Source organism: Aquarana catesbeiana, linkage group LG04 (genome assembly GCF_042186555.1).
Source record: "Aquarana catesbeiana isolate 2022-GZ linkage group LG04, ASM4218655v1, whole genome shotgun sequence".
Classification (NCBI taxonomy): Eukaryota; Metazoa; Chordata; class Amphibia; order Anura; family Ranidae; genus Aquarana; species Aquarana catesbeiana.
The window spans coordinates 91,990,152-92,016,992 of NC_133327.1; the positions used below are offsets into that span (position 1 = coordinate 91,990,152).

A 26,841-nucleotide genomic window follows, 5' to 3' on the forward strand; every position below is an offset into this window, starting at 1 on the left:
TGCCTGAGCTAAGGGCAGATGGATTCCAGGAGGTAAATTCTACGTAAATCATCTGCCCTTCAGTTGGCCATTGTGCTGCCTAACTAATAGAACTGACAGGCAGCTCAACATCTAACTGGAGAGCACATGGAAGGCTGACCACTCTGCTGCTAACTGTGAGGCTGCAGCTTAGCGTCGTCTGCCTGCAACAAGAATTGCTACTACTGGCAGGATATTCAGGTAAGAATCTTAGCTACCGAAGTTTTGCGAACATCTGGCGCTTTAGTCTTCTTTTTTTGTTTTCCAGACATTGCTTGGCTTCTCTGTAAAAATCTCAGTTGAGCTACTGAGACCTGTAAACTGGCTTTTTACCACAAACTATTTTCTTTATATAATCCATAGTACTTTAGCAATCCCTTGTCCTGTATTAAGTGTTTTGTTTTACAAGTTGAATTAAAAACTTAATTTAACCATCTACCACCCGCCCACTATCAAATGATGGAGGGCGGTGCTGCTCTCGTTCTGGGATGACTTCATAGGACGTCGTCCCAGGACAGCCACTCTCACACGCCCGTGGGAGCGCGCAGTGTGGCGATCGCGGCCGAGCCGTGTGGCCAGAACACAGCACGACCCTGATCTCTGTAAAGAGCTACAGCCGCGGCTCTTTAACCACATGATCGGCTGTGTCCAATCACAGCCGGTCACACGTAAACACGGAGATGCCAGTAATCAGTGCTCCTCGCCTCACACTCACAGAGTTAGCGATGAGAAGAACCGATCAGTGGCATCTCCTCACAGGGGGACATCTACACATGTAATCAGGGCACTGATCACCAGTGCCCTTATTACAATATAGCGCCCGAAGTGCCAGAAATCGGTGCCAGCGATCAGTGCCCACCAATGCCAGCAGTCAGTTCCCACCAGTGCCAGCAATCGGTGCCCACCAGTGCACACAACTGTCACCAATCAGTGCCCATTAGTGATGCTAGTCAGTTCTGCCCATCACTGCTGCCTATCAGTGCCCATAAGGGCAGCGTATTAGTGCCTCGTCCTCCAGTTTTTAATTTTTTTTTTTTTATAAAAAAACCCATCAGTGATTAAAAACCACCAAAATAAAGCTTTATTTGTGTGAAGAAAATGATAAAAATTTCACATGGTTACAGTGTAGCATGACCACACAATTGTCATTTAAAGTGTGAGAGCGCTGAAAAATGGCCTGGGCAGGAAGGGGGGTGTTAGTGCCCTGTATTGAGGTGATTAAAAAAGTTAAGAACTTTAAGACTCTTTTCACACTGGGGCGGTTTTTAGGTATTTTAGCGCTAGAAATAGACTCTGCTAAGCACCTGAACGACCACAACATACAGGGATATACAATGTAATACTGACACATAATCACACACATAGGTTGGACTTGATGGACTTGTGTCTTTTTTCACCCTCACCTAATATGTAACTATGTAAGCGCCTGAAAACCATCTACCATTCACTGCAGTGTGACTTTTCACGGTGGGGCGGTGCGCTTGTGGGACGTTACCAAAAGTCCTGCAAGCAGCATCTTTGGGGCAGGTTTGGAGCGCTGTATTTAGCGCTCCCAAAACACCCTGCCCATTGCTATGAATAGGCAGTGCTTCCAAAGTGCCTTAAAAGCGCCTAAGCAAATGATGTCATACTTTCCAGTAGTCTTCAGAAGGGGAGGAGGAGTTTTCTCAGCTAAGTACACCCTCCTGTCTGCATGCCTGAGGTGAGGGCAGATGGAGTCTAGGAAATAAATGCTACATGAATCATCTGCCCTTACTCAAGATGGCCACAGCCAGAGTTGCTAGGGGGGTTTTCAAATGTACACCACACTTTTCACATATTTTGTAAAAAGTTTTATAAACTATTTATCATTTTCCTTCCACTTCATAATTATGTGCCACTTTGTGTTGGTCTATCACATAAAATACTAATAAAAGACCTTTACTTTTTTGGTTGTAACATGAGAAAATGTATGAATACTTTTTCAATGCACTGTATACTGTAGGGCCCCCACTTACCTTTTATTTGTCATTTTCTTATCCAGCGAGATTTCTGCTGTTCGGACTCCAGTCCAGTTCCTGCCGGCTGGACCTGTGCATACCCTGCATGAATGAACAGATAGTGCTAAGTGGGGCCAATGAGCTTCACAGCCAATACCTTGCTGAATCATAAGACTGGAAGCAGGGCTGGACAGAATGGGGTTGAGTTACTAAAGACAAATATACTGTGCACTCTGCAAGTGCAATTGCTTCAGAGCTTAGTGAATGAGGGAGAGCTCTGCTGACTTCCATCATCCAATCATGTCCAAGCAAAAATGCTGCAAGTTTTTATTTCTTTTCCCATTACATGTGATTGGCTATTCTTTGCTAAGTCAAGCTTTACCTAATTTAATAAGCTTTGGAGAGGGAGAGAGCAACTGCAAAGTGCACTGTCTATTTGCCTTTAGTAAATCAACCCCAATATGTCTAACTCCACTCTTCTTCTAACTTTTACGTTGTGTGCACACTTAGGGGCAGACAAGTCTTGTGGCATTAGAAAAAGAATGAGAACTAAAGCTGAACTCTGGAGAAAAGAAAAATCCTTTTTGGCAGTGGGGCTCACCCACCCTGCAAGGGGTAAATACCCATTTATGCCTAGAGTAGTGGTAACAAGGACTTTTAGTTGCCTTATCCCTCGTTCCTCCAGCAGCTGGCACTCCTTATATTCCTGATGCTCGGCCCCTCATTATCAAGTACAGTGCAGGGCCAATAGCCCCACATTGTACATGAGGACAGCAGAGTGCCTGTGGCCGCTGGATCACCTGTAAGTGATATTAAAGTCTTGGGTTTTTTTTGATTGGTTAACCACAGCCCTGGAAGGATTAACACCCTTAATGACCAGGCCATTTTTTTTGCGATGCAGGACTGCGTCGCTTTAACTGACAATTGCGTGGTCGTGTGATGTTATACCCAAACAAAATTGATGTTCTTTTTTTCCCCACAAATAGAGCTTTCTTTTAGTGGTATTTAATCACCTCTGCGGTTTTTATTTTTTGTGCTATAAGCAAAAAAGGAGCAACAATTTTGAAAAAAAAAATTCTGCTATAATACATATCCAAAAAAAAAATAATAAAAAAAAAAATGTATTTATCAGTTTAGGCCAATATGTATTCTTTAAAAAAAAAAAAAAAATCCCAATAAATGTGTATTGATTGGTTTGCGCAAAAGTTATAGCAGCTACAAAATAGGGGATAGATTTAGGGACTTTTAATTGTTTTTTTTTTTTTTATTGTTTTTACTGGTAATGGCAGCGATCTGGTATTTTTAGCAGGACTACGACATTGCGGTGGACAAATCTGACCCCAAGTGACACTTTTTGGGGACCAGTGTCATCAATACAGTGATCAGTGCTAAAAAAAAAAATGCACTGATCAATGTATAAATGACACTGGCAGGGAAGGGGTTAACTAGGGACGATCAAAGGGTTAACTGTGTTCCCTCAGTGTGTGTTCGAACTGTGTGGGGGATGGGCTCACTGGGACAACACAGAGATCACTATTCCTGATTACTAGGAACAGCCCATCTCAGTGTTGTCCCCTGTCAGAACAGGGATCCGCCTTGTTTACATCCCTGTTCTGTCTCTCTGCGGAGCGATGTCTGCCGGACCTGCACGTGCGCTCCCCTGGCGTGCAGTGGGTGTGCGCCCACAGTATCTCATGCATGAAACGACATTCTGGTACGTCGTTTTGCGCAGCGGGCCGTGTGCGGTCTGGAAGTGTTAAAAATAACAAACATGTTGTTAAACGGCTCAGATTCTCCTCTTCTCGGGTCCTTCACTGGAGCTCCTCACCTCTCCTTCCTGCTGAGTGTCCCCACAGCAAACCGCTTGCTATGGGGACACCCGAGCCAAACCGCTGCTCTGTGTATCCATTCAGGCACGGAGCTGCGGCTAGGCCCCCTCTGATCTTTCACCTCATTGGTTCACTGACAGTCTCAGCCTATGAGGAAGGAGAGCCCCGAACAGCCGAGTATTTTGTGCAACATTGCTGGATTGAGATCGGTCTCAGGTAAGTATTAGGGGGGCTGCTGCACACAGAAGGTTTTTTATCTGAATGCATAGAATGCATTCAGATAATAACAAAAAAAACTACCTGCCTTTAGAATCACTTTAAGAGACTGCAGGAACCGATTCCATAGTGTGGAGGAAGCCTGAAAGGATGAGGCAGGTAGAAGCCCTTCTTACTGGTACCCTGGGCATAAACAAGCTTTTAACCCTTGTCGTTAATAAGGAGCCCTACCACAGAGGATTTTTATTTTCTCTGGAGAAAAAAAAGGAATCACAGGATCCTTTGCCTAGGAAATGTGACAGAACATCATTTACATTGGCCATATTAATATGATGTTTTCCCCTAGTTCCTTCTTATGCGTGTTCATATATTATATAGCTGCTTCCAATAAAACGGCTATTAAGGATTCACCTTCTTAATCCTCCTTACAACGTACAGTAGGCTTGTGTGTTCACCACTTAGCATATCCTTATGGGAAAAAGAATTAATTGTTTTATGAAGAAGCCAAACATTTAAATGAAGTTTAGTGCTATTTAACAAGGTGTTAAAGCTTTTAACAGGGCCGGCAAGTCGTCCAGCTGCTGGTTTTACTAGCTCCGCTCAAACGCTGACTGGCATTTCCAGCGTGTCGGTGGAGTCTGGTCTGCCAGCGCCATTACGTAAGCCAACATTGTGGTTTTCTGTACAAGATAAGCAGCACAGATCGGTTGTCTTGAGAAACAAAAGTGCTTATTTAGCTCGAAGGTAGTGATTTCCAATGTCAATAGCCAGCACACGAGCTCCCATTCATCTGGATAAATACGTTTGTGTTGAATAAAATTTTGTGTTGCTTTTGGAAGAAGCAGTGCTGCCAGGCTGTCAATATAGAAGATTGCGGCGATCGTGGATTTAACCACAGGAGCTGACAACGGGCCATGAAGGAGGAGGGTGGGAGGATGTAGTCGCTGCTATTGGCTTTTCAGTTATAGCTTGTTTTTGGAAGTCTGATGTCCAGCCGTGCCTTTTTATGAATGAATGCGATATGTATAAATCTGTATCCATTGTATCCGACTCTCGGCCATTCTGTGGCTCTGTGGGCACCATGCCCGAAGTCCTTTTGCATAGAAGTGAGGTAGGTAGCCAGGTCTTTCCTCAATCGTCCCCAATTGCTCGGCTTGGTAGTGGTATGCAGAATGTGAAAACATGCATGGCCAAATTATACACACATACTTTGGCCAATTTAGCCAGGAGCCAATTAACTTACTGGCATGCCCACGCGAATACAAGGATAACATGCAAAGTCTTTGCAGATAGAAAATGACACAGCCAAACCGAGGACCCCAGTGCTGCAAGGCAGAAGTACTGACCACCAAGCCATTGTGCTGCCCTGTATAAATTATTGTACAATTCAAAGCCAATTTATTTTTAATGGTTGTAGTGTACCACAGCGCTCAAGTGTGAAGAAGTCCTAAATGGCAGATGTCATTTTTGTATGTTGTGATGTATGATGTTTATCGGTTAGCTGTTCCATTACATTTTCATTACTGGACTCCGATATCTTATCCTACATAGAGAAAGGGGGAATGTAAGAGCGTATCTAGAGCCTGTTTGTGATTCCTTATTGCCCATTTTGTTTCCATTCTGTTTATTTTTACCCCCCTTCACGTGGCCATTGCCATGGGGGGGGGGGGGGGTGATGTGATTGGGACAGAGGATACTGCTTTGGGGGATGGGGAGGCAGAGGACACTTGGGGGGGGGGGGGGGCAGAGCACACTACTGTGTTGGGTTAGGGGGGGGGAGTGAAGGGAACAGAGCACACTACTGTGGGGGGTGATGTGAAGGTGACAGAGGACACTGCATTGGGGGGTACAGGACACTACTGTGGGGGAAAAAGCACAGAGGACACTACAGTGGGGGGGGCGGGGGGGCAGAGAAAACTGCTATGGGAGGCTGATGTGAAGGGGACAGAAGACACTACTGTGGGGGGTGATGTGAAGGTGGCAGAGGACACTGCATTGGGGGGTACAGGACACTACTATGGGGGGAAAGGCGCAAAGGACACTGCAGTGGTGGTGGTGGGGGGGACAGAGAACACTGCTATGGGAGGCTGATGTGAAGGGGGCAGAAGACACTACTGTGGGGGGTGATGTGAAGGGGGCAGAGGACACTACTGTGGGGGGACGGGACAGAGAACACTGCTATGGGAGGCTGATGTGAAGGGGGCAGAGGACACTATTGTTGGGGGTAGGGCTGCAACTAACGATTATTTTCATAATCGATTAGTTGGCCGATTATTGTTTCGATTAATCGGTTAATAACCTTAAAAGTGTGGTGTACAATTTAGTTATGTAAAGTTAAAAAAAGGCAATTTATTGTTAAATATCTATAGGCAGTGGTAAATATAAATAACCAACTATATAGTTAGGGAGCAAAATATCTAATTCACTCTGAGAATAACAGACAGAAGAGATATACTGTATATACTATTAGAGAAGATATACTGTACTATATACTATTAGAAAAGAGATATATTGTATATACTATTAAAGGGTGAATCTGGTTAATATCATCAGACTCAGAGATCAACATTTTTTATTTAAAAAACAAACAATGTCTTCCTTCAAAAAAAAAAAAATTCATTTTAAGAAAGTTTGTTCAATTTTCTAATCGTTAGTGGGGCCAAATCGGAAAAAGGGAAAATTTGGAAATAAGGCTCTGTACACACCTATACAGTTTGCTTTTGATCCGTTTTGCGTTAAAAAAAAGTCCCTGACCCTTTTCAAATATGCAGCAGGTGAAAAAAGCATAGATGTGGATGTGCCCTAGAGCAGTGGTCATCAACCCTGTCCTCAGGGCCCTGAGGGCAAGGATGATGACCACTGTCCTAGAGGGAACCATGTAAATGAACTGTAGTGCGTTTCTGCAAAAAGCACCAAAAAACACATAGATGTGAACCAGGCCTAAGACGTTTAGATACATAATGGGGGTTAAAAAAAAATAAAATGAGCCTTTTTATAGTACAAAAAAAGCAGATAATCACTACTGTAAGGGGTTCATTTTTTCACCGTAGACCTATGAAAGTAATATTTACAGTAGCGATTTGCTCTTTTTGTACTATAAAGGGCTCATTTTAGTTTTTTTTTAACCCCATTATGTTACTGGGCGATTAATCGATTATGAAAATAGTAATCGATCAATTTCATAATCGATTAGTTGCCGATTAATCGATTAGTTGTTTCAGCCTTGGTTGGGGGTTGATGTGAAGATGGCAGAGGACACTACAGTGGGGGGTGATGTGAAGGGGGCAGAGGACACTACAGTGGGGGGGGGGGGGGGGGGACGATAGAGAACACTGCTATGGGGGGGCTGATGTGAAGGGGGCAGAGGACACTACTGTGGGGGGTGATGTGAAGGGGGCAGAGGACACTACAGTGGGGGGGGGGGGGGGGGGGACGATAGAGAACACTGCTATGGGGGGGCTGATGTGAAGGGGGCAGAGGACACTACTGTGGGGGGTGATGTGAAGGTGACAGAGGACACTACAGTGGGGGGCAGGGGTGGGACAGGGAACACTGCTATGGGAGGCTGATGTGAAGGGGGCAGAGGACACTACTGTAGGGGGTGATATGAAGGTGGCAGAGGACACTACAGTGGTGGGGGGGCGACAGAACACTGCTATGGGAGGCTGATGTGAAGGGGGCAGAGGACACTACTGTGGGGGGACAGAGAACACTGCTATTGGAGGGTGATGTGAAGGGGGCAGAGGACACTACTGTGACACGCTATGTGTTTTGTGTGCCGTCTCTTTATTCGGAGCTTGATTGTGTTTTGTTTTTATTTTAAAGGGCATCGATTTTATGTGACTGGACAGTGAAAAAAGAGACAGCACACTTATGAGCTAATCTCTGTCACTGTGTTCTCTCCTCCCATCAGCATGTTTCTTGTTACCTGTGTGTATTTCAGCACAATCAATTGACAGCTTGTGCTGCTTCTTCCTCTCCCAGTCTGAGCTCTGCTGTAGGGTGGATTACAAAAGGCAGATACCAAAACAAATTCAGTTACTTATACTGTTTGCATATAAAAAATAAATTTAAAGGATAAGTTCACCTTTGGTAACATGTTACATGTTCCCAGTGCTGCAGCCGGTGCCCTCTGCCCTCTCCTCCTTGTGTCAGCAGTACGGGGAGAAGTTCCCTGTACTAGCTGCCAGTATTTGAAAGCAGCGCAGCTCTGCCGACATGGCTGCGTCATTCATACACTGAGCTCTGTGTATGAATGAACTACGATTTGGCTTGTAGTTCTTAATGAACTAGCACTGCGCTGTGGAGTCTTCCTGTCTGTGAGTATCAGTGAGATGTATGGGTAAGCAGATAACACTGACAGTGTAGAGGAGATCTGCGTGTCATCAGCAATCTCTTGATCGCTGGTGCATCGCTTTACAGGCTCCTAATATGAAAAATAATAAATGCACATTTTTTTACCTGCAAAAAGATGAACATTGTTTATTATTTGTACAAAGGTGAGCCTGATGTAATTAGTAAAGGTAGAGCGGCATTCATTTTTGTATTTGATACTTGCCCAGAGTTTAGCTGAAATCTTAGAGGTTATCTATACATTATATTCTACACTTGCATTCTTCAGTAATCATCTGTGTCTAATAAATCTTAAGATACAATGATGTTTATTAGGGCTCATTTACACTTGTGTTCAAAAGGCAGTAAAATCTCATGGTTAAGCTACACTTTTACTGCCCCTTTAAGCTCTAAAGGTGGAGACATGGGTGAACACATAAATGATCCCCTTATGTTTGGCGGGCAATACTGCCACCAAACACAACCCATTTAGGCAAATGGGGCCACAGCTGCACAGCAGTGGTGTGGCATTAAAGGGGTTGTAAAGGTACGTGTTTTTTCACCTTAATGGATCCTATGCATCAAGGTGAACAAACACCTGGCAGTCACCGACCCCCCCCCCCCCGTTTTGAATTACTCGAGGCCCTTCATCTTCTTCGGCAGGGACACGCCGTCCTTCTCTCCACGGAGTCCCGGCTTTAATTGGATAGATTGATAGCAGCGCAGCCATTGGCTCCCGCTGCTGTCAATCGAATCCAATGACGTGGGTGCCAGGGGCGGGGCCGAGTCATACATTCAGCTTCTATGGACGCCGAATGAATGACTCGTAAGCACGTCCGTAAGGTAACCCCCTTGGGAGAGCGCTTCTCCTAGGGGGTTAGCTAATGCGGGGAGGAGCCGTGAGAGCCGCAGAGGGACCCCAGAAGAGGAGGACCGGGGCCACTCTGTGCAAAACGATCTCACAGTGGAGGTAAGTATGACATGTTTGTTATTTAAAAAGAAAACAATAAACAAAGCTTTAGTATCACTTTAAGGCCTCTTGCACACTGCAGCTTGAAAAAGCTCAGTACAGCTTATTTTTTTACTGAGAAAAAAAAAAAAAAAATACAGCCCATTAATAGTAATGTGCCTATGCTCGCAGGCGTGTGAACAAGCGCCGTGTATTATTCAGTTAAAAAAAAATAGAAAAATCTGCATTTTTGGTCAATAATTTACGCCTCGTGCGCGCAAATGCACACAGATTTGTCCATTGACATTGTCAATCCAGAAACCAGCTTCTGCACATGTGCGACAGTGTGCGCGAATTTGCTTTGAAAATTGTGCGAATGCATATGCGCGAAAGTACATTAAAAAAAAAAAACTTCTGAAAAAGTAGATGCTCAAACAGGAGTATCGTGTGCAAGAGGCCTAACCGTGTTAAAACAGGTGGTGAGGAGGATACATATTGCTTCCTCGCCACCTTTCAGATGCCTATGAAGAGTGTCCCAACCATGGCACACTTTTCAGAAGCACAGCAGTGACAGGATTATGTGTGCACAGTTAGGTAAATGGGACAAATAACTAATCATGTGCATTTGAGGCGGTGTGAAGGAGCCCTCGCTTTCCTGTGTTGTCTTCTAGGTTCGCTTTTCCAAGTCAATTGATAAGCCAGAAGTCTGTGACATTCCAGAAATGGAGCTCTGAGATGTGAGTCACAGCCGCCTACAAAATGAATATGCGGATGTGGCCCCCACTTATCACCTACAACACTAGTGGTCATTGACCTAATACATGAAAAATAAATGTAATCTAAAGAACTTTATAAGAACTACTAAAAACGGGGTTTAGTGTTGAGTGTCTCTTCTTTTTTGCAGTTAGTGGCTGTTTAAACATCAGTATTGTTCTTAAAGGATTATAAAGAAAGCCACATAAAGTAAACCTGTTTGTCACTTTAAAGCTGAAAATAAAGCTAAATACAGAGATGCCTAAAAGATTGTCTGGCTATTCAGTCTTCAGCATTACACAGCACTGCCACATAGCCAGGACTGTGCTATCAGGGGAGAGATGATCGGACCTTTCTATATGGTTTCACTGTCAAGTACAGGCCTTCTTCCCACAACACACTGAGGGAGATTTACTAAAACTGGAGCACACAGAATCTGGTGAAGCTGTGCATATTAACCAGTGAGCTTCTACGTTTTATTGTCAAAGCTTAATTGATCAAGCTAAAGTTGGAAGCTGATTGATTACTTTGCACAGCTGCTCTAGATTCTGTGTGCACCAGTTTTAGTAAATCACCCCCACTGTGACTGGACAGTGAAAGGAGAAGCATCTCACAGATGAACTCATCTCTCAGTCACTCTGCTCTCTCCTATCAGCATGTTCCTTGCACTGCAGTACAATTGAATGGCTCCTTGTACCGCTTCTCCCACTCCCATTCTGCTTTACAGGGACTGCAGGAGGCTGGCACCAAGTCAAATTCAGGTACTTACAGTGAGAGAAAAAAAGTATTTGATCCCCTGCTGATTTTGTACGTTTGCCCACTGACAAAGAAATGATCAGTCTATCATTTTAATGGTAGGTTTATTTTAACAGTGAGAGACAAAATAACAACAAAAATATCCAGAAAAACGCATTTCAAAAAGTTATAAATTGATTTGCATTTTAACCACTCGCCTGTAGACATATGATGGCCGCAAGGTGGCTCTGCCATCCTGTGTGGCCGTCATGTGACGTCTTCAGCTTCCCGGCAGTCTAGGGGGCGCGCGCTCCCTCCGCGTCACTCGGGAGCCGATGCGCGTGCCTGGTGGCCGCGATGTCCAGTTGGAGATCAGGAACGTAGATCTGTGTGTGTAAACACACAGATCCACATCCTGTCAGGGGAGAGAAGACTGATCGTGTGTTCCTTGTATATAGGGACTCTGATCGGTCACCTCCCCCAGTCAGTCCCCTCCCCCCACAGTTGGAATCACTCCCTAGGTAACACATTTAAACCCTTTGATCGCCCCTTAGTGTTAACTCCCTCTCCAGTGACATTTACATTTGCATTTTTATAGCACTGATCGCTGTATAATTGTCAGTGGTCCCAAAATAGTGTCAAAAGTGGCCGCCGCAATATCACAGTCCTGACAAAAATCGCAGATCGCCGCCATTACTAGTAAATAAAATTAATAAATAAATAAAAATGCCATAAATCAATAACCTATTTTGTAGACGCTATAACTTTTGCGCAAATCTATCAATATACACTTATTGCGTTTTTTTTTTTTTTTACCAAAAATATGTAGAATACATATCGGCCTAAACTGAGGAAGACATTTGTTTTTTTTGTTTGTTTGTTTTCTTTTAATTGGGATATTTATTATAGCAAAAAGTTAAAAAAATTGTGGTTTTTTTTCAAAATTGTCGCTCTTCTTTTGTTTATAGTGCAAAAAATAGGTGATCAAATACCACCAAAAGAAAGCTCTATTTGTGGGGGGGGGGGAAATGATCAAAATTTCATACAGGTACAGTGTTGCATGACCGCACAATTGTCATTCAAAATGTTACAGCGCTGAAAATTGCCCTGGGGAGGAAGGGGGTGAAAATGCCCTGTATTGAAGTGGTTAATGAGTGAAATAAGTATTTGACCTCTTTGCAAAACATGACTTAGTACTTGTTGGCAATTGGAGGTCAGACATTTCATATAGTTGGCTGCCAGGTTTGCACACATCTCAGGAGGGATTTTGTCACCCTCCTCTTTTCAGATCCTCTCCAAGTCATTAAGGTTTTGAGGCTGACGTTTGGTAACTCGAACCTTCAGCACTCTCCACATATTTTCTATTTAATTAAGGTCTGGACCTTAATGTGCTTCTTCTTGAGCCACTCCTTTTTTGCCTTGGCCGTGTGTTTTGGGTCATTGTCATGCTGGAATACCCATCCACGACCCATTTTCAATGCCCTGGCTGAGGGAAGGAGGTTCTCACCCAATATTTGACGATACATGGCCCCGTCCATTGTTCCTTTGATGCGTTGAAGTTGTCCTGTCCCCTTAGCAGAAAAACACCCCCAAAGCATAATCTTTCCACCTCTATATTTGACGGTGGGGATGGTGTTCTTGGGGTCATAGGCAGCATTCCTCCTCCTCCAGACGCGGCGAGTTGAGTTGATGCCAAAGAGCTTGATTTTGGTCTCATATGACCACAATAATTTCACCCAGTTCTCCTCTGAATAATTCAGATGTTCAATTAGATGTTCATTAGCAAACTTCAGACGGGCCTGTACATGTGCTTTCTTGAGCAGAGGGACCTTGCAGAATTTCAGTCCTTCACGGCGTAGTATGTTACCAATTGTTTTCTTGGTGACTATGGTCCCAGCTGCCTTGAGATCATTGACAAGATTCTCCCCTATAATTCTGGGCTGATTCCTCACCGTTCTCTTGACCGTTGAAACTTCACGAGGTGAGATCTTGCATCACTGACATCCTTGGACAGCTCTGGTCTTGGTCATGGTGAAGATTGGAATCTGATTGATTGACTTGCTTCTGTGGACAGGTGTCTTTAATACAAGTAACCAGCTGAGATTAGGAGCACTCCATTTAGGAGAGTGCTCCTAATCTCCGCTTGTTACCTGTATAGAAGACATCTGGGAGCCAGAAATCTTGCTGATTGATAGGGGATCAAATACTTATTTCAATCATTAAAATGCAAATCAATTTATAACTTTATTGAAATGCATTTTTCTGGATTTGTTATTGTTTTTTCTGTCTCTCACTTTTAAAATAAACCTACCATTATAATTATAGACTGATCATTCCTTGGTCAGTGGGCAAACGTACAAAATCAGCAGGGGATCAAATACTTTTTCCCTCACTGTACACTCCTTGCATTAAAAAAATATATTTTAACTAAATTTTCTATTTAAATAAGTTAATTGTATTCCAGGTGCATCAAAACAAAAGGCGTTCAAAGTCTTACGGTTTGTTGTTTTCTTAAAGCAGTTACAGACCAAGTAGAAAAGCCCATCCTCTACCAGCATGCTTCGGAGTGGGACCCTTGCTCACTATGTGGCAGCGGTGGTCTCACACATGCCCCTTTCTAATATACCTCTGCAGTTAGCAACGCTTATGCATCCCCTCTGAGTGGAGAGCTCCTGTGTCCCCCTGAATAAATTGCATAATCTGGACCGGTCTAGGTCACAGCTCCATATCTCATGCTGATCTGCGATATGTACGTAATCTGATCTGGTATAGGCTGCAGCTCCAGGTCTCCAGTTGATCTGCAGTAAGTCTGCAGCATATTGTTTTGTTATTTAATATAAAAGTGAGTACACCCCTCACATTTTTGTAAATATTTTATTCTATCTTTTCATGTGACAACACTGAAGAAATGACACTTTGCTACAATGTAAAGTAGTGAGTGTACAGCTTGTATAACAGTGTAAATTTGCTGTCCCCTCAAAATAACTCAGCACACAGCCATTAATGTCTAAACCGCTGGAACCAAAAGACCAAAAATCACTCCTAAGTGAAAATGTCTAAATTGGGCCCAATTAGCCATTTTTTCTGCCCGGTGTCATGTGACTCGTTAGTGTTACAAGGTCTCAGGTGTAAATGGGGAGCAGGTGTGTTAAATGTGGTGGTATCGCTCTCACTCTCTCATATTGGTCACTAGAATTTCAACATTCAAAAGCACCTCATGGCAAACAACTCTCTGAGGATCTACATAAAGATGGCCTAGGCTATAAGAAGATTGCCAAGACCCTGAAACTGAGCTGCAACACGGTGGCCAAGACCATACAGCGGTTTAACAGAACAGGTTCCACTCAGAACATGGCCTCGCCATGGTCCACCAAAGAAGTTGAGTGCACGTGCTCCGCATCATATCCAGAGGTTGTCTTTGGGAAATAGATGTGAAGAGGTTGAGGGGGTGGGGTGGGGGGTCAGCCTGTCAGTGCTCAGACCATACGCCGCACACTGCATCAAATTGGTCTGCATGGCTGTCGTCCCAGAAGGAAGCCTCTTCTAAAGATGATGTACAAGAAAGCCCGCAGACAGTTTGCTAAAGACACGCAGACTAAGGACATGGAATACTTGAACTATGTCTTGTGGTCTGATGAGACCAAGATAAACTTATTTAGTTCAGATGGTGTCAAGCATGTGTGGCGTCATCCAGGTGAGGAGTACAAAGACAAGTGTGTCTTGCCTACAGTCAAGCATGGTGGTGGGAGTGTCATGGTCTGGGGCTGCATGAGTGCTGCCGGCACTGGGGAGCTACAGTTCATTGAGGGAACCATGAATGCCAACATGTACTGTGACATACTGAAGCAGAGCATTAAACCCCTCCCTTCGGAGACTGGGCCGCAGGGCAGTATTCCAACATAACGACCCCAAACACACCTCCAAGATGTCCACTGGCTTGCTAAAGAAGCTGAGGGTAAAGGTGATGGACTGGCCAAGCATGTCTCCAGACCTAAACTTTATTGAGCATCTGTGGGGCATCCTCAAATGGAAGGTGGAGGAGCGCAAGGTCTCTAACATCCACCAGCTCCGTGATGTCATCATAGAGGAGTGGAAGAGGACTCCAGTGGCAACCTGTGAAGCTCTGGTGAACTCTACGCTCAAGAGGGTTAAGGAAGTGCTGGAAAATAATGGTGGCCACACAAAATATTGACACTTTGATCCCAATTTGGACATTTTCACTTAGGAGTGAACTCGCTTTTGTTGCCAGTGGTTTAGACATTAATGGCTGTGTGTTGAGTTATTTTGAGGGGACAGCACATTTACACTGTTATACAAGCTGTACACTCACTACTTTACATTGTAGCAAAGTTTCATTTCTTCAGTGTTGTCATATGAAAAGATATAATAAAACATTTACAAAAATGTACTCACTTTTGTGAGATACTGTATATACACACACACATACATGCACGTACATACACTCACCGACCACTTTATTAGGTACACCTTGCTATTACCGGGTTGGACTCCCTTTTGCCTTCAGAACTGTCTTAGTTTTTTGCGGCATAGATTCAACAAGGTGTTGAAAACATTCCTCAGAGGTTTTGGTCCATATTGACATGATAGCATCACTCAGTTGCAGATTTGTCGGCTGCACATCCATGATGCGAATTTCCCGTCCACCACATCCCAAAGGTGCTTTATTGGATTGAGAGCTGGTGACTGTGGAGGCCATTGGAGTACAGTGACCTCATTGTCATGTTCAAGAAACCAGTGGTTACATGATTTGAGCTTTGTGACATGGTGCATTATCCTGCTGGAAGGAGCCATCAGAAGACGGGTACTCTGTAGTCATAAAGGGATGGACGTGGTCAGCAAAAATACTCGGGTAGACCGTAGCGTTTAAACAATGCTCAATTGGTACTAAGGGTCCCAAAGTGTGCCAAGGAAATATCCCCCACTCCATTACACCACCACCAACAGGCTGAACCGTTGATACAAGGCAGGATGGATCCATGTTTTCATGTTATTTATGCCAAATTCTGACCCTACCATCTGAATGTCGCAGCTGAAATCAAGACTCATCAGACCGGGCAATGTTTTTCCAATCTTCTACTGTCCAATATTGGTGAGCCTGTGTGAAGTGTAGCCTCAGTTTCCTGTTCTTAGCTGACAGGAGTGGCCCCCCCAGTGTGGTCTTCTGCTGCTGTAGCACATCTGCTTCAAGGTTCGATGTGTTGTGTGTTCAGAGATGGTATTCTGCATACCTTGGTTGTAACAAGTGATTATTTGAGTTACTGTTGCCTTTCTATCATCTGGATCCAGTCTGCCCATTCTCCTCTGACATCAACAAGGCATTTTCATCCACACAACTGCCGCTCACTGGATATTTTCTCTTCTTCGGACCATTCTCTGTAAACCCTAGAGATGGTTGTGTGTGAAAATCCCAGTAGATCAGCAGTTTTTTGAAATACTCAGACCAGCCCGTCTGGCACCAACAACCATGCCATGTTCAAATTCACTTAAATCCCCTTTCTTCCCCATTCTGATGCTCGGTTTGAACTTCAGCAAGTTGTCTTCACCAGGTCTAGATGCCTAAATGAATTGCTGCCATTTGATTGGCTGATTAGCAATTTGTGTTACCAAGCAATTGAACATGTGTACCTAATAAAATGGTCGGTGAGTGTGTATGTATGTGTGTATATGTTTGTATATATATTTATATATGTGTGTATGTATGTATGTATGTATATTATATATGTATGTATACACTGTGTGTATGTATGTGTAAAAGAGCCAGGGCAAAACAAAGAACCTTCATTTCAAGCAGTATTTACATGTAGCATTAGCTGGTGAGCCAGTTAAATTCTGAAAACAGTTCTCAAAAATCTGATGCTGTTAATATTAATCGTTTTTTCTTTTTTTAAATGAAACCGTATGAAGAGCAAATAGTGCAGGCAATGAAATCTTTGCTGACATCCATTTTCCTTGCAGACAGGTATGGTGCGCTGTGACACAGCAGTTGGAACTCCAGACTACATATCACCCGAAGTGCTGAAGTCTCAGGGAGGAGACGGCTACTATGGACGGGAGTGTGACTGGTGGTCTGTGGGAGTCTTCTTGTTCGAGATATTGGTTGGTGAGTGACTTGAAGCACAATAATGTTGTGACAAATGTTGCATGGCCGTAACTTCTAGTTGTGTAGAAAGGGTATTTATTTTAGTGTCTTTACTACAGATTTCAAAAAGGTGGAGTAGGCAATAAGGCAGATGGGTTAACAATGCCGGATTGTAATACAATAATAATAATAATGCGCAAACCCGGCCGGTCCCCGTAACAGGAAGTAATGATGAAACTGTAACTTGGAGATAAGATATCGCTGCATGTGTCACAATTTTTGTTTTGTGGAATAAGGTTTTATTAATATCCTTTGCATTATACTGTTTGGGTTTTAATTTTGAATTAAATCCAGAAGACCTCCTGTGATTAAAGGATATGTAAAGGTTCATTTAAAAAACAAAAAAAAAACAAACAAACATGTCGTACATCCTCTGGGCAGTTGGTTATGCACAGTGGCCCCGATCCTCCTCTTCTGGGTTCCCTCAGCGGCGCTCCTGGTACCTCCTCTTCTCGAGTGCCCCATTGGAGAGCGGCTCTCCCTCGGGGCACTCGTTCGGGCACGCTCCTGCGTCCTGCTGCTGCGTCTATTGACACAGACAGCAGGACTCGGCCCTGCCCCCGGCTCCCGTATGATTGGATTTGATTGACAGCAGCGGGAGCCAATGGCTGCACTGCTATCAATCTATCCAATCAGGGCACGAGACACCAGCTGGAGCGGGTGTGCTCGCCCCCCGTCGCTGGAAATACCGGGTTCAGGTCAGTAAAAGGGGGGCTCTCGGGGGCTGCTGCATCACAGGAGGTTTTTCACCTTAATGCATAGCATGCATTAGGGTGAAAAACCTAGAGGGTTTACAACTCCTTTTTAAGAAGTCCTCATCATCACTATTATAATACAGGATTTATATAGCTCCAACAGTTTACACAGCACTTTACAACATAAGGGCAGACAGTACAATTACAATACATATACAGTACGTATACAATAGATATACCGCTCCTCCACCGCTCCTGCCCATTGAAATCAATGGGCAGCGTGGCTATACCGCCACCAAAGCGCTGCTGTAGCAGAGCTTTGTGGGTGGTTTTAACCCTTTCTTGGCCGCTAGCAGGGAGTAAAAGCGCCCCGCTAGCGGCTGGATAGCACCGCGAAATTGACGGTAAAGTGCCGCTAAAAATACCGCCGATGCACCCACCTCCCCAGTGTGCAAGGGGCCTTAGTGAGCCTTCTGGATTGAAGTAGTACACGTGTGGATATAGGGACTCACAGAATACTATTTAAAAATGTTTGGTTCACAAGTCACTTAGGCTATACACACTATATATTTTGATATATGGATCATTTATTGTTTTATGTTATGTTTAGAGCTGCATGAATTTACTTCTCTATCTAAATAGAATTCGTTCTCAGACTGGACGAGTTGGAGGGAAGGGAAGGATAATGTCTCAATCTCTACCTCTTCCAATCAGAGGAGGGAGTCGCTGTTGCTTTGTGCTAGTTTTTTTTTTTCGTTTTTTTTTTTCGTTTTTTTTTTTTTTTGGGACTGGTCTATGAATGGTTGTAATTCATAATGCGCCTCAACAAGATAAACATTCTGAGCTAGGGAGGGTGGCTCATTTACAGTGAATAATCCTACAGGAAATGGCCTTATTATCTTTAAGAGGGAAAGTATAGTTTATTTTTGGTGAAAATGTTTGAGTTATTTTTGCAGTGTAATTTATATGATTTTTGGACTTTTACATTTTTGTAATAAATCTAATCTTAAGGCCCGTACACAGGATCAGAAATTCGTACAAAAAATACCACTTTCGAAGTGATCATACGATAATCTGATCGCTAGTACACAGCTTTCGTCCGAAATTATCCGAAGGGACAAATGCGCAAACTTTTTTCGTACGATACCAAAGTGTACGATTTTTGTTTAATCAGTACAGTTTTCGTCCAAAAATACAACACATTACATCACTTCTGAATTTTTATTCCTGCGTACGAAAAGTTTCATACTTTAGTAACCTCTTCATTTTTGATATGGAGATGAACATGCAAGGAAAAAAAAAAAAGGACGATCATTCGTCCTATAATCTCATTGTGTGTACTAGGCTTTAGCCCTTGAGAGTTCAAAGTCACATGACAAGTCACACCCCATACGACTGGCATTGACTTGTTAAAGAAGTCATATGCAAGCCGCTATGAAGTCTCACCAGCATGTCGGATTCAAAGTCACCCAACTTTGAAGTTGGGGCAGTGTGAACAGGGCTAACTGTGTTCAAAACATAGAGTTTAACAACGTTTGAGATAACCTATCAATCACCCTGAGGCTCGGTTCACACTGGGGCAACACGACTTCAGCGCGACTTTGCACGGCGACTTCGACGCGACTTCGACGCGACTTCGACGCGACTTCGACGCGACTTTAGCAAATTACAAGGCGACTTGAAGTCGCCTGCATGACAGGCGACTTCGCCTGTGGCCAATCAGCTCTCTGGGAGGGAGGGGGGGAGGGAGGGGTTTTCCCTGCAAAGTCGCTTGACTTTACAGAGAGATCCGACTTGGAGGCGACTTCCATTGATTTCTATGGTACAGGTCGCCTACCAAGTCGGATCCAAGTAGTACAGGGAGTACGCTCTGAAGTCGGAGCGACTTCAGTAGTGTCATTTAAGACGCTCCCATTCACTCTCATGTGAATCTCTTTCTGGGGCGACTTGGGGCGACTTGAGGGGCGACAAGTCGGATCCCAAGTCGTCCCAGTGTGAACCGAGCCTGAGAGTTTACTGCTTCCAGTGAGTTGGCCAGCACAGACTGGCTGTGTTAAAGTGATTTTAAAGTCAGAAGGTTTTTTAGCTTAATGCTTTCTATGTATTAAGATAAAAAGCTTTCTGTGTGCAGCGCCCCCCCCCCCCCCCCCCCCCCCGCCACCCTAATACTTACCTGAGGTCCCTCTCTGTCCAGCAATGTCCAGGAGTGTCTCAGCCAACCGAGATTCTCCCTCTGATTGAGTGAGACACAGCAGCGGCGTCATTGGCTCCCGCTGCTGTCATTCAAAGTCAGCTAGCCAATCAGGGGAGAGAGGGGGTGTGCTCGGGCTGGGGCTCATTGTCCAAACAGACAAAGGGAGCTGTGACTCTGCTCGGGTGCCCCCATAGCAAGCTGCTTGCTGTGGGGGCACTGAACAGGAGGGATGGGCCAGGAGCACAGAAGAGGGACCTGAGAAGAGGAGGATACAGACTGCTCTGTGCAAAACCACTGCAACTGAGCAGGTAAGTATAACAGGTTTGTTATTTTTATAGGAAAAAAAAAACAAGACTTTACAATCACTTTAAGCCTAGTACACAAGATGGGAATATCAGATGTTTGATCGTCCAATATTTTTTGCATACAAGTCTCGTATCGAAAATGAAGAGGGTTACATACAATTTCAGAAGTGATGTAATGTGTTGTATTGTAATGTATTCTTTCATTTCTGAGCCTTAGTGATCTTGGTCTTCCGATTTTTTTTTTTTGAAGAAATACTATACTGATGAAACTAAAATGTTACGTTCATGCATCGCACGAGAAAAATTTTTGTGTTTCGTCCCTTCGGATAATTCGGATGAACTGTCATGATCGGCTCTCGAAAGCTGTGTCCTAACAATCAGATTATTGTATGATCGCTTCAAAAGCGGTAGTTTTCATACAATTTTCTTAATGTGTGTATGGGCCATTAGTGTCTGAAAAGATTTTAAAGCCAGAGTATTAGCCAGGTGACTAGCATTTTCATGTCAGCAATAGCAGTCTATGCATTTCTCTTGTGTAAGGTCACATTTAGCACCTGTTCTCCAAAACATTTTTGGAGAAGTTTATAAGTGAGTTTATGTAAGCCTAGTGTGTACTAGGCTTTAGGCAGCCTATAGATGAGCCTGTTTTTTTTTTTTATTCAGCCAATGAGTTGAATAAAAAAAAAACTTGACTCGATTCCGCCATCCACACACACAGTATTAATGGTGGGTGGGGGGGATCCTCCCTGTCGAGCTATTGTATTCTGACACCAGGGAGACATCTGATACTTTTACTATATTATGCACTGCTGATCGAGTGGGGAAAATCTGATAGGGTGGTTGTACAACTTCTGTGCAGCCTCCCTGCCCATACGTAGATTGAATTTCGTCCCATTCCTGCTTGCCGAATCTTGATCCATTTATGGCAGGCTTAGGAACAAGTGGAATAGTATTACTACTGTATGTAGGCACCTTAATGCAGGAAGCAGGACCTACATATGTAATCAGAAATATCCCCCTTTAAGTCGATAACTTTCCATTTCATCCATGCTTTATAAGGTTTTTTTTTTTGCCTTCCTCTGGATAACCTGTGGCTATAGAATTTTTGTTTATGCAGGTTTACTGTTATTGGTTGAACTCAACTTGTGCCTTTTTTCAAACTAACTGTATAAAGCTGGCCATACATGGATCGAAATTTGGCCAGTTCAGCAAGGAGCCCTGTCGGATTATACCTGCTTGATCAGTGCTGCACGCTATAGCCTGCAATGCTGATTGGTGTATTCTGACAGCAGGGAGGTTTCCCAGCTATCAGAATACAAAGACACAGCAAGGAGGAATCCCCCATCTACCACAAAAGTGAATGGGGAATCAGGTCAACCAGTGGGTAGAGCGAAAAAACTACTCGTCTATTGAAACCTACAATATTACAATGTGGTCACCAGGAGACCTGCTTTCTCCTGATTCTTCCAAAATTATTGGTACTGGTAAAGGGCGGGGAGGGGATGAAGAATAATATATATTAACACTTCGCTCAGGTAATAGCCGCCCCAGTTTACATATCTAAATACTTGTCAAGAGAAACCTGCCTACTCTGTCATCACTGACTTAAAGTGATACTACACACTAGGGCTGGAGAAAAAATCGATTTAAATCTTGAATCGAGTTGAGAGGTCAAATCGATTCAAAATTTAAGCAAATCGATTTTTCTCAATTTTTTTTTTTCACCGTGTCGGTCCTGAGGAGCTGCGGGCAGGAGTTTTTAGGCGAGGCCGCGGCTTCGGCCTAGTCTGCGAGGCCGGACACCGCGGACTAGGCCGAAGCTGCGGTCTCGCATAACTCCTGCCCGCAGCTCCTCGGGACCGGCGCGGTGTCCACACACACAAAAAAAAACTCGATTCATATCGTGAATCGAGGTTTTTTTTTTTTGTTTTTTTTTTTTTTTTTAGGAAAATCGCAGATTTTTTTTTTTTTTTTAAAGAAAATCTCCCAGCCCTACTACGCACACACTGTTTAATTTACATTGTCTCTTCTCTTTCTGTATGTGGATGATGGCACTGTAATTATTTTATTAAAATAAAATTAAGTCCTTTTTTTTTTTTTTTTCTTTTTTTAAAATAGAGAGTAAAGATAAATGTCAATAAAACTGTTTAAATTGTCATACAAATATATATTTGAAATTAAATCTTTATTATGTTTTGGCACTAACATGGTGTGGGTGGATTTCTGCCAGTCACACACCCCTCTAGCCTGTGTCTTAGAATAAGAGGGAGGTGAAGCCTCCATTAATCTACATTTAGTATGCTGCCCCCATTGTGCTTAGCTGGTTAATGGGCATGGAGGAGGAGGGAGTGAGCTGTCATTTAGCACTGTGTATACACCCACATGTGTGACTCTATAGCCACATGGGCTGCGCAGATGTGATATGAAGGATAGAAGCATACTGAAAACTAAGCATGTGCAGAGTCGCCACCACAGCTGCAAAATTTCTAGCTGAATTGGGGCCATGGACAGACGGTGGAGATAGAGAACAGCAGGATCAACCAGATTTTTCACAGAATACAGAAAACAAATCTCATAGTGACTGAGTGAGTATGAACAGCATGCAATACACCATTTATTCATAGTTTTTTTTATGATGTGGGTTTAGTGACACTTTAATTCACAGTTTATTGAACCCCCAGTTTTGCTAGTGAGTTAGTTACCCCTATTGAGATTCCAGATCTTGTATTACAACTTCACTGGTTATACTGCTGAGTGAGTGGTGAGTACAGAGGATCAGCACAACAGCCAGGTAACTATTGGTTTCTGAAGGATGTCGGTAATGGTAGCACTATTCCTTTACTGGCTAGTTCACGTTAAAATAATGGGTGTATAAAGTATTTCTCCACGGTCGTAGTATGGTGGCCATTATTTACATAGATAACACATGATGGCCCCTGTAAATTAAACCCATATGTGATGATTGTAGAGGTTAGGGGGAGGTTAGATGTATGCTCCCGGGCTTTATTGTAATTCCATGTGTTTTTCTATAGTTTCCTTTCCTACCAATATAATTCCTTGTGTATTAGATTACATCTCACCTAATATTGAGATTTCCTTTCTGGATCCCTATCTGTTATTTGATCTTTGTCTCCATGTGCCCCTTTCTCTTATGAATTCTGCTCTGTTATAAATGCCATAACTTATCAGATGAGTATGCATAATAATACCAGCATTCACAGAGACATATTACAGCAGTCTGCAAAATATCCTTTATGTAGCGATGGGAGGGTTTTTTTTCTTTATCAGAGTATGGCGGAGTGGCCCTGAAGGAATAGGCATATTAGGGATGCATGTCAGAGGGGTCAAGATGGCAGTTTCCTCTTCACCAGTCTTAGGCTGGCCATACAATTTTCCTTTTAGATTTAACAAAACCATATAAAATGAGGTCAAACCTAAACACGTTAAAATTGTATTCAATAAGGCAGGCCCTTGCACTACATAGCTGAAGGTAAATCTAAAGGAAATTGAATAAGAAAATTGTATAGCCAGCTTTAATTACAGTGGATATAAAAAGTCTACACACCCCTGTTAAAATGTTAGTCAGGTTTCTGTGATGTAAAAAAAATGAGACAAAGATAAATAATTTCAGAACTTTTTTCCACGTTTAATGTGGGGGAGTAAAAATAAAAAACTAAAATAACGTGGTTGCATAAGTGTGCACACCCTCTTTATAACTGGGGATGTAGCTGTGTCCAGAAATAAGCAATCACATTTAAACTAATGTTAAATAGGAGTCAGTACACACCTGCCATCAGCTGTTCTTTTGCTGTAGGATGCGACTAAGAAAACGTCCTGAAAGACCTTTTCAGGACGTTTTCTTAGTCGCATCCTACAGCAAAAGCCAAGGTCCACAGAGAGCTTCCAAAGCATCAGAGGGATCTCATTGCTAAAAGGTGTCCGTTAGAAGAAGGTTACAAAAGGATTTCCAAAACCGTAAATATACCATGGAACACAGTGGATCAGTCATCAAGTGGAGAAAATATGGCGCAACAGTGATGTTACCAAGAACTGGACGTCCCTCCAAAACTGATGAAAAGACGAGAAGAAAACTGGCCAGGAAGGCTGCCAAGAGGCCCACAGCAACATTAAAGGAGCCGCAGGATTATCTGGCAAGTACTGTGGCTGTGTGGTACATGTGACAACAGTCTCCCGTATTCTTCATATGTCTGGGCTATGGGGTAGAGAGGCAAGACAGAAGCCTTTTCTTACCAAGAAAAACATCCAAGCCTGGCTACATTTGCAAAAACACATCTGAAGTCTCCAAAAGCATGTGGGAAAATGTGTTATGGTCTGATGAAAACAAGCTTGAACTTTTTGGCCATAATTCCAAAAGATATGTTTGGTGCAAAACACCACTGCACATCACCAAAAGAACACCATACCCACCGTGAAGCATGGTGGTGGCAGCTGGAACAGGGAGGGGCCTTAATCAAGGTAGAGAGAATTAGGCCAGGTTCACACTGGTATGACAAACGCTCCGACATTGGGAGCTCATGACGCATGACGTGTGAAAATCAATGTTTCCCTATGGGAGTCATCTTAACTGGTCCGACACAAGTCAGTCTAACTTTGAAAATGCTCCCTGCACTACTTCAGCCTGGTATGGATTTTCAGGAGCACCCCACACCTAATAAAACGGCGTGGGTGTCCTCCCAAAATCCATACCAGACCTTCTCCGAGCACACAGCCCAGCAGATCAGCAAAGGGGGTGTGGACGAGCAAGCAGCCCCCCCCCGAACCGTACCAGGCCCCATGCCCAACCCTGGCTGTTGGTTGTCGGGGTCTGTGAGCAGGGGGACTTTAGTCTCAAAAATAAAACACAAAAGTAATTTATTAAGGCAGTTCCATTGTCTCTTCCGACTTCTTCTCCCCTCTCCGGGTCTTCTCCGCTGATGTCTTCTAGCCCTCTCCAGTTCTTCTCCCCTCTCCGGGTCTTCTCCGGTTCTTCTCCCTCTGTCCGCTGTCTTCTGCCCCTGCCGGGTCTTCTTTGCTATCTTCTTGCTCTTTTGCTGGGTCTTCTCCGCTGTCTTCTCCCTCTGTTGTTCTTCCAGTGTTGACTCGACACTCTCTCACGCTCTAATGCCAGGTGCGCCGTGTACCACTACTTATATAGGCATGGGGCGGGGTCACTGTGTGACATCATCCGGAGACCCCCCTTATGACATTACCACCTGGGGCATGATGGGCGACGATGTCATAAGGGGTGGGTCTCTGGTGACCCCGCCCCATGCCTTTTGTAAGTAGTGACACACCACCAGATTCCGATAACCCCCCCGCCTTCAGACCCCAACAACCAAGGGCCAGGGTTGTTGGGAAGAAGCCCTTGTCCTCATCAACATGGGGACAAGGTGCTTTGGGCCCCAAAGCATCCACCCCCCCATGTTGAGGGCATGCGGTATGGTTCGGGGGGGGGGGGGGGGGTGCTTGCTCATCCCCAGGTCACATTAAACGTGGAAAAAGTTCTGAAATGATTTATCTTTGTCTGATTTTTTTACATCACATCAACCTGACATTTTAACAGGGGTGTGTAGACTTTTTATATCCACTGTATATGCGAGGGTCGGCATTTACAAATAATGTACGTTCAAAGGGACCTGCCATTGTGATCATTTCAACAAAGGACATAATGGGGTTGATTTACTAAAACTGGAGAGTGCTAAATCTGGTGCAGTTCTGCATGGTAGCCAATCAGCTTCTAACTTCAGCTTGTTCAATTAACCACTTGCTGACCAGCTGCCGCAGTTTTACTGTGGCAGAATGGCACGGCTGGGCGAAACAACGTTATGTTACGTCACTTCGTCCTGTGGCCACTAGGGGCGCTCGCCTGCTGCTCTACCCCGTAGCCGATGCGAGTGCCCGGCGGTCACGATCACCGCCGAGCTCCCGCGATCGCTGCTGACACACCAAGAACTGGAATATTTGTGTATAAACGCACAGTTTCCAGTTCTCTGAGGGGAGAAGAGACAATATCGTCTGTTCACACAGAGTATGAACAGCGATCTGTCATCTCCCCTACACAGCCCCCTCCCCCCCTTCAGTTATTGTTAGAACACAATTAACTCCTTGATCGCTCCCTAGTGTTAACCCCTTCCCTGACAGTGACACTTTTACAGAAATCAATGCATTTTCATAGCACTGATTGCTGTATAAATGCCAATGGTCCCAAAAATGTGTCAAAAGTGTCCCATGTGTCCACCATAGTGTCGCAGTTCCGATAAAAATTGCAGATCGCCGCCATTACTAGTAAAAAAAGAAATAATAATAATAATGCCATAAAACTATCCCCTATTTTGTAGACGCTATAAATTTTGCGCAAACCAATCAATATACGCTTATTGCGATTTTTTTTTTTTTTACCAAAAATATGTAGAAGAATACTTATCGGCCTAAACTGAGGAAAAAAATTGTTTTTTTTTATATATTTTTGGGGGATATTTATTATAGCAAAAAGTAAAAAATATTCAGTTTTTTTTTTTTTTCAAAATTGTCGCTCTTTTTTTTTTTATAGTGCAAAAAATAAAAACCACAGAGGTGATCAAATACCACCAAAAGAAAGCTCTATTTGTGGGAAAAAAAGGACGTCAATTCTGTTTGAGTGCAACGTCGCACAACCAGGCAATTGTTAGTTAAAGCG

At 43.7% G+C, this 26,841-nt stretch overlaps 1 protein-coding gene across 2 annotated transcripts in view; it reads left to right on the top strand.

Annotated features, from left to right (window-relative positions):
* Positions 1-26,841, top strand: part of ROCK2 (Rho associated coiled-coil containing protein kinase 2) — a 240,971-nt gene that overhangs the window by 127,843 nt on the left and 86,287 nt on the right. For both annotated transcript variants that reach the window (XM_073625371.1, XM_073625372.1), the window contains exon 6: positions 16,788-16,932. In XM_073625371.1, coding sequence (XP_073481472.1) covers positions 16,788-16,932 — 145 coding nt within the window. The remainder of the gene's footprint in view (positions 1-16,787; positions 16,933-26,841) is intronic.